General features: G+C 36.1%; 1 protein-coding gene across 1 annotated transcript; it reads left to right on the forward strand.

Moving 5' to 3' along the window:
- The first annotated feature begins 1682 nt into the window (after nt 1-1682).
- LOC108985005 (probable leucine-rich repeat receptor-like serine/threonine-protein kinase At3g14840) lies at nt 1683-16225 on the forward strand. The gene is made up of 24 exons (XM_035693736.1): nt 1683-1985; nt 2139-2307; nt 3363-3434; nt 3528-3599; nt 3706-3777; nt 3877-3948; nt 4139-4210; nt 4342-4413; nt 4532-4600; nt 4741-4821; nt 4963-5046; nt 5269-5340; nt 5695-5760; nt 6352-6429; nt 6531-6569; nt 6734-6780; nt 12746-13125; nt 13224-13425; nt 13867-14001; nt 14169-14287; nt 14415-14625; nt 14776-15013; nt 15157-15307; nt 15608-16225. Exons 1-24 carry the CDS (start codon nt 1892-1894, stop codon nt 16004-16006), a joined length of 3066 nt encoding a protein of 1021 aa, XP_035549629.1. The 5' UTR covers nt 1683-1891; the 3' UTR covers nt 16007-16225.
- Nucleotides 16226-16592: the final 367 nt, after the last annotated feature.

A 16592-nucleotide genomic window follows, 5' to 3' on the forward strand; every position in this document is an offset into this window, starting at 1 on the left:
AATCGTCCTTATTTATGGTAGAGAAAAAAATGGTGGTAACATCCAAACATGCTTCACTAAACAGGACCAAAACAATGAACAAAGAGATAAATCAAATGAAACAAACAACCCAGCCTACTTTCTAATATTATTTCCTACATTTCGTGATATAAGATAAACCTCCCTTTGTCCAATCTAATGATCCCTTGCAAGACTAGTAGTTACCTACCATTAATGCAGCTTCGTACAAAACTAAGCAGGCAAGCTAGAACTTGAAGATCATGACTGTGCATGGCCCACATGATTAAATCAAAGGGGACTTTTCTAATTCAGTGTATCATGGCCTCCAGAAGACTTTTCTAACCTGTGTCGACCTGTGGATGGTGGCTAGGAGCATTCATATGACATTATGGGACGCGAACTTCATTTGCCCCTAACAATTAAATATCATTGACTGCTTTATTTCCTCGAACCAGCTTCTGATCCCTCAATCCCATATCTTTTTTCCTCTCAGGGTAAAAGATGTTTGGGAGTTTTTTATATGCAACTTGGGGCAGATTTTTATGAAAGAGCTGTAGTCGGAAGTTGCAACACATCTCATATATATATATATATATATATAAATATTTTTTTTTTATTTAATGTATTGAATGTGCAGCAACTTCGAGATGATGCGAATATTTTTTCTTTATTGAATGTGGAGCCACGCAGGCAGGTGCTCTGTATATATACAAAGTTGAGAACTGGTACGGATACAGCCAGAGTTCAATAATTTTTTTTTTTTTTTTGTTAAATAATTCTACTGGAGTTACCGAAAAAGTAATCTAGAGCAGTTGACCAAATACTTGATTTTATTTTTTATTTTTGTTTTTATTTTTATGTATTTTTTTAATTATCATAAATATCATTAAAAAAATAAAAAATTTATAATATCATTAAAAAATACTTACTTAATCATTAAATAAAAAAATAATTAAGATAATTCAAAACCTAAAGCATTTCTGTTAAAAGAAATGGCTATTGAGATAGTAATATTTAAAATATAAAATAAATAATAAAATTTATCTCTTTTTATTAATTTAAAATTTTAAAATAAATGATAATTTCATATAATATCATATCTGAAGTCATGATCGAATCTTATTAACTTTATACTTCGTTACTATAAAATAATTTATACATATTCTAAATAAACAAATCTTTATAAAAAGAAATTAGACTCCATCTTGAAAAAAGTATAAAAAAAAATCAATTATTTTTTAGTGAGATCTATTTTTTTTATGAAGAACTTAATTGAGAGTTGTTTATTTGAGACTTGTATTTAGTATTACTCATTAATTAAATATTTAACTTGTTAGACTCATTCATTGAGTGAGAGTCTGACTCATACGTAAAGATGAATATTAAGATATATAATAAATAATAAAATTTACATCTTTCGATCAGTTTAATTTTTTTATTTTACAATTATATGGATCGACAAATAATGTTGACGATTAGTCACGATTTCTCAATTTTAGGCAAAAATAATTTTATTTAGCATCTCACATAATATATTTTTTAATTTTTTTATAATAAATATATAAAGTATGAGTGATGAGTAAAATAATTTAATTAATTTAATAAAAATAAAATATATATGATATGTAGCGTGGGATGCTGATTAGGTAGGAAATAGACAATATCAAAGGTCACAATCTCTCTCTCTCTCTCTCTGTCTCATTTGCTCGTGTACCACCTGCGTCCCCTTTTTATTTCACAATCTGTCTCTCTCGCTCTTTCGCTCTCTCTTCCTATCTTTCTCCAATCAGAGGTCCTTCCTTTCATTTGCTGATCTTCAGTACTACGTACTATCACTTGCTAATTGGGTATGTTGTGAAGTCGTCCATGGTATTTTCATCGGAAAATAAATATGTTTCTTTTTCGACTTCTTCTTGCTTCAACCGTCATGACCGTTTGCTTTACAACGTTCGCTTCCGGAGCCCTTGAACTGCCGGATGATGAAGGTATACACACACACATATATCAAAGCCTTTTTTATTTTTATCGATTAACATATATATATATATATATATATATATATATATAGTCCGTTAATCCAGGAGTGAATTTGATTAGTTGGGTTTGCTTAATATATAATTGTGGAGTTTAATTTACAGTGCAAGCTTTGGGTGTCATATTCAATACGTTGGGGAAGAAGGACTGGGACTTCTCTAACCCATGTAATGGTACTGTACCACCATCGGCCGTAAAAGAGGATACTGCTGCTGTTAGCTGCAGCAACTGCGTCGTGAATGGCATTAACGAGTCATACCGCGTTGTGGGCATGTACGTTGTCATCTCTCTTTCTCTGATCACCTTAATGACGAGCTGTTTCATAAGTCTCAAATTAGAGATCAGTTGTTAGATGTATGAAAAATAAGTTTATAAACTTATAACACGAGTTAGCGTGATATGTTTAATTTATTTTACAATAAAAGATATTTTATAATTTAAGGTATTCATACAGTACTTGTATAAATCAATCATTTTTCTTAAAAAAATTGACTAAATAATGCATTTAAACTCCCTAATTACTGGACATGACTAGGTGAAAGAATAACAACGTCTGATCATTCACAACTGACAATTTTAAAATAAAATCATATCTATTTTTCTAAAATTTTAAACTCATGAAATCAAAAGTAATTTTCAAAATAAAAATTGTAAAATATATATTATTTTATTTCATAATTAATAAATAATTTATTTTTCTTTTGATTGCTTCTCACTTATGATCTCAACTCTCAAGCGGTGAAGTTAAAGGTAAGAATCATGCTTGCCTTCAAACAGCTGCACGCTTACATTAGAGAAAGGATCAAACACATAATACTTTTTATAATATTTTGTATAATTATATTTTAAAAAATAAATAATATTTTGTAAAATATCTCATAAAAATATTCTTATTAAATATAATTGTGAAATATACGGTGAAATATACGATAGATTGCCCAATCATGCAGTGAGCTGACACCGACACCGAATTAGCATACCACATTTTCTCGATATCTTTTGATTTTTTCATTAATTTTGTTTATTTGAGCTGTACAAGAATTGATGTCATTTTTATTAAATAATGATACTTAAGTTTATTTTATTAAAATGTCCTCTATTTAAGATAAATTTATGAAACATTTCTTGTTAAAAATGGTTCTGTTTTTAATATCATTTTCTCGTGATAGAAACATAATTATTTAACAACTTTGTTCTAAATTAATGATCGTGCGCATTTTTATAAATAATGATATATGCTCCTTATACAGTTACAATTATGTTTTATATATAAAAACATTTTTGTCCTTATCATTCTCCTTTCAAGAAAAGTACCGTTGGAATTTCAGATTTCTCAAAAGACAGAAGCTATCAGGCATTCTTCCTCCAGATTTGGTGAAGTTACCATGCCTACAAGACTTGTAAGTTTATTGTACGTGTATTGTTTTCTTTCATCAACTAACTTTTACCTATAGAGCTCATTTCTTCGTCTCCCCGATCTCTCGTATCTACAGTGACCTCGCTGGCAACTACCTTAACGGTTCAATCCCTTCGGAATGGGGCTCCATGCAGCAGCTGGTCGACCTGTACTCTCACTCCCTCTGATATTCATGTGTCTATTTAGGTTAACGTTGTTCTAATGTGTGCGCGTAGCTGTACGTTATATATTTAACATATGGGGTCTTATCGCAGTTCCCTTTATGGAAACCGGGTAACGGGTTCTATCCCCGGAACTCTTGCAAACATCACAACTCTCAGAAGCTTGTGAGTTTCGATTACACCCACGTACCTCATTTCTATATTTGAAGAGTTTTTTCACAGGATTAACATTGTTATCGAGGAATTCGGTTTTCTTCTTCGTAGGACGGTCACGTTCAATCAGCTTTTTGGAAATCTTCCTCCAGAGCTTGGGAGTATGTCCTCCTTAGAAAAACTGTAAGATGAGTTTTATATTCTCAATTGCGAGTTCCATCTGATCTCTTATTTTCGGCAAGAATTACTTGGATTAGATTTTCTGTAGAAAAAAAATGTTGAATCCTGATGCTGATCATAATTAAGCCGTTGGATGGATTATTACTTTTACTTGCATATTTTTATATAATTTATCTGTTGTTTTCGATCGTAGTTCACTCAGCTCGAATTATTTTACTGGGGAGATACCTCCTTCATTTGCAAACTTGATATCATTGACAGATTTGTAAGCTTCTAATTATTTCTTTATTTCCACGTGCTGAAATTATAAGTTACTAATATTTGCCTTTTGAGATACCTATGACACTTTTTTTTTTTTTTTGTCTTGTCCATCAATGATCAAACGTAAATGCACAGTATGATTAGCGACAATCAATTTTCTGGACAGATTCCCAGTTATATTCAAAACTGGAAAAACCTCACTAACCTGTGAGACCTTATATATTCCTTTAATTTTTGAACTTTTGAAAAGATTTTGTTTGTTATTATATATTCCTTATGTATTATAATGACTCATAAAATCCAAATATGGCAACAACGTCGTCAGATATATTCAGGCAAGTGGTTTGAAGGGGCCAATTCCTCCCCTTGATCTTTTGGGAAAGTTAACTGACTTGTAAGTACGAATATTCCTGGCCTATTAATCTCACAGCTATATATATATATATATATAATCATTTCGGTATATACGGAGATGGAACATATATATAATATGATTTGAACGACTAATATTCTTTGTTGAATTTTGACATACAGGAGAATTAGTGACTTGAATGGATCTGATCATGACGTAACTTTTCCACTGAAAAACATTAGCGTACCACAATGGCAAATACTGTGAGTTAAATATATATATATATATATATTCATATTATATGTTTTGACCGCTAACATATTAATTTTCCAAAGTAACAATCTATCTTATTATATATATGGCTACTCAAGTTTTACATACATAATTATTTACTTTTTTGCAAGGATATTGAGGAATTGCAATCTTACTGGACCGCTACCCGATCAAATATTCTTACCTTCCAACGGGACAACGGAATTTCAAACCTTGTTAGTATAGTACTTCTTGATCATCAATATTTCCATTTTTTCCCAGCACGTTTTCTGATATATATTTTAGAAACCAGCTTTGTGATCAAATTAATACCTTGATTGAAAGAAAATTTAATTGTACGGCCGCTTGAAAGGACCGGAGTTGTTTGCAAAATCTTTTAGGGTTAATTCTATATATTTATTTTCTAATTCATTTAGTTATAAATTCTCCCCATGCAGAGATCTCAGCTTCAACAGTCTAAGTGGAGTAATTCCAGGCAGCTTTGAAAATCTAAGTACTGTGGGCAACATGTAAGCAATTTTCTAGAACATTGGAAACATGGTCTAAATCCACTATACTTTCTGATGCCATTTTATGTAATTGATCAACGTATTGATCAATCTTTATAATATGTAATCATCAAAATGCGTGCCCTGTACTATAAATGATATTTTTAGCGTTTTTAACGTGCACGATAATAGATTTACATCGTGAGGTACAGCATTGACTTAGCTCATCACATTATATATAAGTACTGATTTAGCCATTTCAATGATGATCTGTTCAGAGATTTTCTTCATCAGGGACAAGTTTACCCATTGAACGCTGTAATAATGCACAAAACTACGTACGTAAGCTGACTGGTTAATACTGATTCTGTACAGATACTTAACCCACAACTTGTTAACTGGACGAATACCTGCTTGGATACTGAATTCAAGAAAAGCTATGTAAGCTAATTCTCTGCCAAATTCCATATCTATATTTGAGCTTAATTTCTAGGAATATTGCTTAATTACGTGTTAGCTAGGCTAGAATTTAAGACTATAAAAATAAGAAATTATAATTTAAGACTATATTTTAAGACTTGATTTCTGAGCTCATGAAAGAAGAGTTCTTAGATCTAGCATTTGAAAATTCTACATCATAAATACACTACTGATCAGTATCACATCCCAACTTAAAAAAATGGATGAAAGAAAAAGTGCTCTCACTGAAACCGAGTTCTGTACAATTTTATCAATTCTAATATCTCATTTTGCTGTATTTGGTCATCCAAGTTGAAGGTCAGGAAAAAGCTAGCCTCCTTATCCTGGTTTCGAATCGAAGGTTGTTTTGGTATTTGTTTATGTGATTGGAAGCAAACATAATTATCATTTTAGGCGCAGTATTTGCAAATCTTCTGGACAATATATAATACATTGAATATGATATCATCTTTCCAAGAATTTGATGATCTATCATGTATAGTAAAAGTTCTGATGATCTGATCATGCTACATCACGGAAGATGATGAAACATGTTGCTTCTTTTGTGTGCAGCGATCTTTCATTTAACAATTTTACAATTGAAAAATCGGACTTATCATCATCAAGTTGCAGTCAAAATAAAGATAGCAAGTAAGATCGACTTTCATCTAATAATGCGTCTACATGCATGCATGGTCACATATATATACTGATCACTGAAATTTTATCTTGGTGCTATTTAATTTCCTCAGGATCAACTTGTTCAAGAGCTCTTCGATGGGCAGTGAAACGTAAGTATATATCAACTTCACCTATCGAAAACATGTTTCGTAAATTTTTCTGAGGTAAAATTTCTTGTGATATATTATATATGTCACAAATCCAATTTCGTCGATGTTATATTAATGCTAACTTGTTGATCTGGACCTTCATTGTACCACGTACGTACCGGTAGCATTCATTCATGTTCGACGACTAGCAGCTCACTGTCTTGTTCACAAAGTAAGTTTTTTTTTTTTTTTTAAACAAAAACATGTATATCTTCATTGAATATCAATCAGTACAGTATTTCTCTCTAAGAACAATATTCGAAATCTGTAATGGCCATCCTCAATCCAGACCCTTTCCTCTGTAAAAGATAAAGCTAACTTTGCAAGTAAATGGGCAGCATTATTAGCCTCCCTAAAAACAAACATTACATACCAGTTACTCATATCTTTAAGAATTCTTCTTGTATCCTCTATCAATACTCCATAGTTAGTCAAAACCTCTTCTGTACTAGCCACAGCCTTCACTACAACTTGTGAATCCCCTTCCAGTACCACGTTAGCCAAATCCAGTTCCACTCCCAACAAAGCAGCCCTTCTAAGGGCCCATACTTCAGCCATGCATGCCCCCTCCAATTTCTCCACAGCAGCACACAAACATGCCAAGACTTCCCCCTGCTCATCCCTTGCAATAATCCCAATCCCAACTCTTTTCTGTTTTTCATCCACTGCTGCATCCCAATTGAGCTTCACTTCCCCTCCTTCTGGTTTCACCCATTTTGCAACTTCCCTTCCCACATAGCTTTGGTTTTCTGAATACTGGTGGCAACACAGGTTTGCCTCCATAAACTCCCATCTCATTTGAACAGCAGCTGTGACCACTTTCCTTGGGGCATCAAACTTGTTCTAAAAAATCAAGGAATTTCTCCTTAACCAGAGCTTTCTCATAATGTAAGCCATCAATTCCACCTCCTCTCTTTCCAGTTTCTGTTGTATAGTCTGCCACAACTCAATAAAATCTCTCATATTTCTATTCCACTTCGTAACTGGGCTTCCCTCTTCTGCTCACACATCCACAGCAGCAGGGCACAACCACAAAACATGGATGACAGTCTCGGCTTCTCTTCCACAGATGGGACATGATCTTGAGTCAGACACGTGCTTCTTGTATAAATTTTCTTTAGTAGGCAGAAGCTCATGAACAGCTTTCCACAGGAAGTGTTTCACCACCCCTTGAATCCTTCATATCCCAGATCTGTCTCCATACTTCATTAGATTTATCCCTCTTTGAAGCTTTACCCCCCATTTGCTTTAACCTCTCTTTTCCAAGATACTATGCTGATTTAACTGAAAATCTTCCATTCTTTGCTGGACCCCATACCATCTTATCCTTCACCCCCCATTTACTCAGTGGCAAACTATAGATTTTCTCAGCTTCAGAGACTTCAAAAGTGTCATATATTAACAAACTATTCCACGAAACAGAAACTTCATGGATAAGCTTGTCCACACATGCGCTTAAAGGCAAATTCTTACAAGGAGATTGAACTTTGAAAGAGCTAGGAACCGGGAGCCACCTATCCTGCCATATCTTGATGGTTTTACCATCTCCAACTCTCCAGAAGATACCTTCCTTGAGAAGATCAATAGCTGACCATTGGCTCCTCCAAATGAAGGAAGGGTCAAGCCCCAATTTTGATTCAGTAATACACCCCCCACGGAAATACTTCTCCTACATAATTTTTGCCACCAAAAGAGAAGGTGAATTAAACATCCTCCAGCACTGTTTTGCTAACATTGCCAAGTTGAAAACTTCAATGTCTCTAAACCCCAACCCTCCATCTCTCTTTGAATCCCCCAACTTCTTCCAACTCCTCCACTAAATCTTATTTACCTACTGCTTATGACCCCACCAAAATTTAGCCATGAAAAACGAGATTTCTTGACAAATTTTCCTTGGTAGTTTAAAAACACTCATTGAGAATGTAGGAATGGCTTGCACCACTGCTTTCAATAGAACTTCTTTCTCCGCTTGTAAGAGAAAAATATTCTTCCAATTATGCAACTTTGCCCACACTCTTTCCTTCACCACCTTGAATGTGTTATACTTGGACCTACTAATCATGGCAGGTAAGCCAAGATATCTTTCATAAGAACCACACACTGGTACTCTTGCTAAAAGTTGGATTTGCTGTCTAAGAGCTTCTGCAGTGTTAGAGCTAAAGAAAATGGTAGTTTTCTGTAAGTTGAGATGCTGACCCGAGGCCTTGCCATATATCTCCAGCAGTTTATGTATTTTGTCCCACTCAGCCATAGTAGCTCTCCCAAAGATTACACAGTCATCTGCAAACAGCAAATGACTTATCCTTGTTCCACCCTTAGCCATAGCTATACCCTTCAGTTCTCCTCTACTTTCAGCCATATTAATCATGGAACTAAGCCCCTCAGCACAAAGAATGAAGAGATAAGGGGAAATGAGATCCCCTTGCCTAATTCCTCTAGTTAGCTTAATCCTCCTACCCGGTTGCCCGTTCAACAGAATTGGGTAAGTCACAGTGGAAATATATTGCATAATCAGCCCAATCCATCTTTCACCAAAGCCCATTTTCCTCATTACACCCTCAACAAAACTCAACTCCATCCTATCATAGGCTTTTGCCATATCTAGCTTCAAAGCCATACTCCCAACCCTCACTTTTTGCCTCATCTTCATTGTAAGTAAGGCCTCATATGCTATAATCACATTATCCGTTATCAATCTTCCCGGGACAAAGGCACTTTGGTTGCTGGAAATCAGAGAAGATAGTACAGTTTTTGGCCTATTTGCCAGGACCTTAGAAGCCAGTTTATAGATGACATTACAGAGGCTTATTGGCTTGAATTCACTAGCCATAGAAGGATTCTTAACCTTTGGTATTAAGGCAATATAAGTATGGTTAAAACCACTGCCCAACTCAACCTCACCATTCAAAAAACTCAACACTGCCCTATCAACTTCTTCACTCACAATATTCCAATATTTCTGGCAGAAACAAGCCCCATATCCATCAGGCCCCGGGGACTTGAGAGGAGCCATTTGTTTCAGTGCTGTCTCCACCTCCACCATAGTAAAAGTCTGTTGAAGCTTTTCATTCATTTGGGCTGTTAATCTTGGCTTAAGGTCTCTCAAGCATTCGTCAATCTCATCCCTAGTAGGGCTAGAAGACTCAAACATATTCTGGAAATGAGACCAAAACACCCTCTCCACTTCATCTTTTTCCCCCACTCTTCTACCCTCCCCATCCATAATCTCCATTATCATATTCATATTTCTCCTCTGGCTAGCACATGAATGGAAGTACTTTGTATTTCTATCCCCCATTTGATACCAATTCTTCTTGGCCTTCTGTTTCCACCTCAAATCCTCCTGTTTTAAAAGTAAACCCAGCTCCTTTTGCAATTTTTTAACAATCTCAGCATTGTGGGATCCTTCATTTTCCTGTTCTTCCTTCAGCCTTTCTGTTTTTTCCTTTATAAGTTTCTCCACATCATGACACTTGTGAGAATTCCAGTGCAAGAGCTCACCTCTACATCTTATTAGTTTTTCTTGCACCTACCCCAATCTATTCTGATCTACAACTCCCTTCTTCCAAGCATTTTCAATTACTACCCCTCCCTCCTCCTCTAAGGTCCACTTGGCTTCAAACCTGAACACCCTTTTCATTCTTTTAAAAACTTCACCAATCATGTTCATACTAAGCAACAAGGCCTTGTGGTCAGATTGTCTTGTTATTAGGACTTTCACCTTTTTATTTCTAAAATTCTCAGTCCAGCTATGATTAGCCACAGCCCTATCAAGCCTCTCCTTAGTGAATGACTGATCCTCATGTCTATTACTCCAGGTAAATCTGCTCCCCATCCACCCTAAGTCAAACAAGCTGTTATATTTCAAAGCTTGCCTAAATTCTTGCATCTGTGCCTCAGGCCTAGGCTTGCCCCCTTCTTTTTCCTCCTGAGACAACACATTGAAATCACCAATTATGCACCACGGCACCTGCTCTACTAGCTTTATCAGAGACAACAATTCCTTTTACTTGCCTCGGGATGGCCATAGAAACCTGTCAACAACCATCTATCCTTTATGCCAATGTAAGCACTAATGTGGTGCTGTGAGTAATTAAGAATTTCTAGCTCAACATCTTCCCTCCACAGCATCACCAAACCCCCTTTTCTCCCTACTAGTTCCACCACAAAGCATCCCTCCCATTTCATTCTCCTTTTAATACCTTCCAATTTTTTTGCCATCAGTTTTGTTTCTATCAAAAATATAATCCCGAGACTCTTTTCCTTCACCAAAAGGTAAAGATCTTAAACTGTCCGGGGGTTCCCAAGCCCCCGGCAGTTCCAACTTAGTATTTTCATAATGGTTGGCGGGGCTGGCTAGCAGCCTTTGCCACATAAAAACCATCAGTTTTGTCAACTTCCCCACTCCCTTTCCTACCTTTTTTACCCAACCCCATCCCTCCATGTTCAACATAATTAGCATTTCTTTTATTACCAGAAATCACAGAAGTTACAGGGACATAATCACTTCTACCTGCATTTCTGGCTTTCCTCTTCCATCTGCCCCATGCTTCCAGTTTCCCACCCTTTACACCTTCATGTTCCTGGCCCTTCTCTGCAAAGCCATCAACAGGAGTTTGAGAGACATCTAGACTAGGCTCACACCCCTGATCCGTCTCTTCATAAAAACCTGATGCTTCCACTTCTCTTCTTGGCATTTCAACAAACACCTCCTCCGTGCTCTCATTCTCATCCTCTCCCTCTACCTTTTCATCCTCTATGCCTCCCTGCTTACCTCTCTGTTCTATAGCAACAATATCAGAATCAATCTCCACCTCTCCCACTGCATCCAAATCAGCCCCCCTCCTTTCCTCCTCAGCTTCAGTATGGCTATGTCCAATAGGCTTAGATGCCATGCTCCTTCGAGGATTGTATATCGCCCACAGCCAGGAACCAAACTGGGATCCACCTCCCTTCCCCACCATCACACACCCCTCTTCCCCATGGTTAATCAATCCACACTTAAAAGCAGAGCTTCGGGAGTTTTTCATACTTCAGTGGGATCCAGATCCTCTTCCCCAGCAAGTTCACTATTCTTCCTCTAGTGATTTTCTTTCTCAGATCTAAATCTATTTTGACTAGCAAGTATTGGCCCCATTCTATCCCCCACTCTCATCCACATCCACCTCTTGAACAACTCCCACAGAGGCTCCCAGTCGGTGCCCTACTTCACTATTCATACAAGCTAATGGCAGATCATGCATCTGGACCCAAAACTCCTCTCTATCAAACTTAATCTGTTGAGGCGGCACAAAACCATCAAACGGTTTGAGCACTAGCAGATGGTTATCAAACAACCATGGTTTCTCTTCGATTATTCTATTCTTATCCCTCTGATTACTGAAAGTAATTACGAATAGATTGCCACAAATCTCATGAAATTCAAAAGGCTCTCCCGTACGCCAGATCTTTCTCATCGTTGCTTGAATCACCTCCTTATTGATCTTCCTATCCACCAAAAATTTACCTACCAGGCTTCGATCCCCTTCCCCAATACATCGCTATCTAGCTCGATAGCCTCATTCTCCTCTTCCGTCAGTTTCAACTGATTCCATTTCCCCCTTAATTCCTCCATCACTCCTCTCCTTGCCTGCTACCAGACTTAGAGATAGGAAACTCTTCCTTACTCAATTGAGTAACCTGAGACTCGCACTCCACCCCTTACTCACTCGCCAGAGGAGCTTGGAGGAGAATTACTAGTTGTCACTTCTTGTTCACAAAGTAAGTTGAAATGTCATATACTTCTTCTAGATTGTCAAATTCTCGTGGTTACAATTGGGTCAGTAGCATACCATCCTAATTTTGCTTTTTCTTGTCTTGGTGGATGAAGGGATTAGAATCTCATATTTAAAGCCAAAATTTGATCGTATAATTTCTGATTAACAATACGATATTGTTCTTAGCAAAATTTCTTACAGTTAGTAAATATATGGATTAAAAAAAATGACAGAAAAAATGAGAGGCGAAAGATCATATGTTGAAATTTCGTCTGAAATTGTAGGGTTTTTTTTCTCTTACCCCACCTTTTTTTAATAAAATTAGGAATGTATTGCCTACCCGATGAACAGGTGTGGCTAAAATGTTGATTTTTGTCTCAGATCATAGGTCCACGCGGCTTCATATTAATTGCGGCGGTGGAAAAGAAATTGTTAATGAAGGTACTGTATATGAAGCTGATACAGATGAAGGAGGACCTTCGAAGTTCTTCGTCACGCAAGACTGGTCGTTTAGCAGCACTGGTCAATTCATGAGCAGTAAACAAGATTACAAGTTGTCAAATTCATCCGAACTCTCTACGGACACGACCGATCCCATACTGTACACGACAGCGCGCTCTTCTCCTCTCTCTCTTACTTATTATGCCTTTTGTTTGGTAAGTGGGAATTACAGAGTAAGACTCCATTTTGCGGAGATAGTGTTCACTGATGATGAAACGTACAGAAGCTTAGGAAGACGTATATTTGATGTTTACATTCAGGTTAATTTCCTACGTAAATTAACATTGTTGCTAGCATGAAACAATTGTTAATGCATGAACATGTAATTAATCGATTCGAACATTAATATATATTGTAGGGAGAGCGAAGGCTGAAGGATTTCGATATTGTAAAGGCGGCAGGTGGGGTTCGTAAGCCAAACATACAAAGTTTTGATGCTGTCGACGTGACTAATAGTAGTACCCTGGAGATCCGTTTCTACTGGGCTGGGAAGGGGACAACTGATATCCCGTCCAAAGGAGATTATGGTCCTCTTATTTCTGCTATTTCTGTGGATATCCGTAGGTTTTCTAGCTGTTGAATATTGAGCTCTTGCATTCACTTCTAATGGCCTTGTTTGCTCACATATCTAAGTTTTTTATTTTACTTTTCTTTCTGTACTGGATAATTTAAGGCAGCATGATGATGCTTTATATAGCGTTTAATTTCTTTACAGACAACTTTGATCATGGGTGCATGCCAAACTCATTAAATTCCATCAATTCGTTTTTTTTAATGGTGTTCATTTCAATGTTTTCCTTTTTTTGAAAAAACAAAAATCATGCAAACTACTAAAATTCCAAATTAAGTACTGGAAAAAAATAATTGTGTTGATTTTTAACATTTGAAACTGTCGGTCATATATTTCTTAGTAGGATGGTTGATGATTTCTCCTATCAAATATTGCCTTGACGATCATTTTAAACACTAACTCCTTATAAATATATATATTTTCAATGCAGACCCTTCAGGCCGTATATCTGTAGGAGCAGTGGTTGGAATTCTCGTTGCCGGAGCTTTTGTTATAGTATTATTTGTTGTGGCTATCCTCTGGTGGAAAGGCTGTCTAGGACAGAGATCAAGTGCTACTGATCATGGTAGTTCCAAGGAAATTAATATTGTTATTATCAATCAGTACTTTTCCTTCCCTACAATCAATAGAAGTTTCATTAAAATATTTTCGTCTGTATTATGAGGAATGTTAAGAATTCTTCAAATTTCCCAAACATAGTTGCCTATCTAACTTGGCATGCACCTTCCTCAGATTTAAGAGACCTAGACCTGAAAACTGGAACATTCACCTTAAGGCAAATCAAAACAGCCACAAACAACTTTGATGAGGCTAATAAAATTGGGGAAGGTGGTTTTGGTTCTGTTTATAAGGTATGCCACAGAATAATTTCTTTTGATTGATGCGAGTTGAACTCTATCTTGTTAACTATAGCTCTTTCTTTTTGAAGTGTCATTGTTTAAGCATGAAAAGAAGTTTATGTTTTCGGTATGCGCGTAGGGCCTTCTGTCTGATGGCACCTTGATGGCAGTCAAACAACTTTCTTCCAAATCAAAGCAAGGAAATCGTGAGTTTTTGAATGAGATCGGCATGATTTCTGCTTTGCAGCACCCTCATCTTGTAAAGCTCTATGGATGTTGTGTTGAAGGAAATCAATTGTTGCTGGTATACGAATACATGGAAAATAATAGCCTTGCTCGTGCTTTGTTTGGTAAAATTTTATCTTCATGCACGTAATTGCTTTCTTTACTTGTATGCGTATTTATAACAGGCAATCAATGATAACGTACATGCATGTATCATGTATGCATAAAGGTAATAATCCTAATTAAATGCTTTCTTTTGACTTGATTGATTGAAGGGCCAGAAGAATATCAGTTGCAATTGGATTGGCCAACAAGACATAGGATTTGTGTTGGTATAGCAAGAGGTTTGGCATATCTCCATGAAGAATCAAGGTTGAAGATTGTCCACAGAGACATCAAGTCTACTAATGTCTTGCTTGATAAAAATCTCAATCCTAAGATATCCGACTTTGGTATGGCCAAGCTTGATGAAGAGGATAATACCCACATCAGCACCCGAATTGCTGGAACTTAGTGAGTTGTATTTTATAATGAACCTAAGATCTTTGTTTTAAAAGAAAAAAAAACAATTAGAGATGATAATTGCCTTTGATTATATTGCAATGTTACAAATTCCTGATGCTGAGAATGCCACATGTTGATATGTGATTTTGCAGTGGTTATATGGCACCTGAGTATGCGTTGCATGGTTATTTAACTGACAAAGCAGATGTTTACAGTTTTGGAATTGTTGCCTTGGAAATTGTTAGTGGGAAGACCAACACGAGTCACCGGCCTAAGGGGGAATCTCTACATCTTCTTGATTGGGTGATTTGAATCACTTTTTCTGTCTTGCATTTCTTGACTCTCTTGTTTAGTTTTATTTTCTTGTGTTTGCTAATATTAAAAATGTGGACTAGCTAGGAAAATATTTCACAACAAATATAAAATCCAATTGCCACACTTGCAGAGAAAGAATGAAGAATCAACTCCGACTTCTACCATCTGTTTCCACTTTTTTTCGAAGAGTACGAAATGGCCTATTTTGACTTGTTACTGATTTCTCAAGTCAAAATGAGCCATTTTCCCTCTATAATTGGCAGCTTATTGTTTGATCTGTTTATGCAGGCACTTGTTTTGAAAGAGAAGGGAAATTTGTTGGATTTGGCTGATCCAAGATTAGGCTCAAATTACAAGAAGGAAGAGGTTATGCGCATGATTAATGTGGCTCTCCTATGCGCTAATGTTTCTGCATCAGTTAGGCCTACCATGTCCTCAGTGGTGAGCATGCTTGAGGGCGGTGCTGTTATTCCTGAGTTGGGTCCAAATTTAAGTACCGTAGATGATGAAATGAAAGTGAAGGCACTGTGGGATCATTTTCAAGATAAGAAAGAATCGAGTAGGGGAAATAGCCAGACCCAAAGTGTATTAACGGATGACCAATTCACTGGTACCTCATCCACATCCGGCGTCGTTGATCTATATCCAATCAATATGGATTCTAGTTATTTGGAGAGAAGAGTTTAGATAAATGATCAATACGACTCTTCATTCTTATAGTGTCAAGTCTTTAATCGCACTAATGTTGCGACATATTTTAAGTACTTGTTGCATCTATAGGTAAATTAAGTACTTAAATAAAAAAAAATCCCATAAAGTATGTGATACTGATTTGGGATTATATTTGAACTGGGACATAATCTTTATCATGTTTTACAATTTACATTTCCTGATTTTCATGTTTAATTTCCCCATTGATATTGTATTCTGATTAGATTTTGTATATCTTGTTGGTCCATAAAATCAAAAGATTTATAGCCATAACTGGCAACTTTTGACGCATCCCCTTTGGATTTTTCTGGATTATAAGATAAACAAAATATTTATGAATTTGAAAAATACATAAATTCTACTTAAACTATCATTTAATTTCTAAATCACTCCTGAAACTATAAAAAAATATATAATTAAGAAAAACTCTACTCGTGAAATGTAGTATGGCAGCCATCCTTTACATGCAATCAAATCCTAACATGGACCTGCAAGTACTGATCATTACTATTTACCCCTAATGCGCACCAAATATATATATGTACATAGAAATATTTCGAAA

The sequence above is a fragment of the Juglans regia genome, chromosome 9 (assembly GCF_001411555.2).
Source record: "Juglans regia cultivar Chandler chromosome 9, Walnut 2.0, whole genome shotgun sequence".
NCBI classification, from domain to species: Eukaryota; Viridiplantae; Streptophyta; class Magnoliopsida; order Fagales; family Juglandaceae; genus Juglans; species Juglans regia.

Bases quoted from the DNA above. Each gene is read 5' to 3' on its own strand.
- LOC108985005 (XM_035693736.1), top strand. From the start codon at position 1,892: ATGTTTCTTTTTCGACTTCTTCTTGCTTCAACCGTCATGACCGTTTGC. The intron at 4,822-4,962 runs GTGAGTTAAATA...CTTTTTTGCAAG, and splicing joins GTACCACAATGGCAAATACT to GATATTGAGGAATTGCAATC. The intron at 15,308-15,607 runs GTGATTTGAATC...CTGTTTATGCAG, and splicing joins CTCTACATCTTCTTGATTGG to GCACTTGTTTTGAAAGAGAA.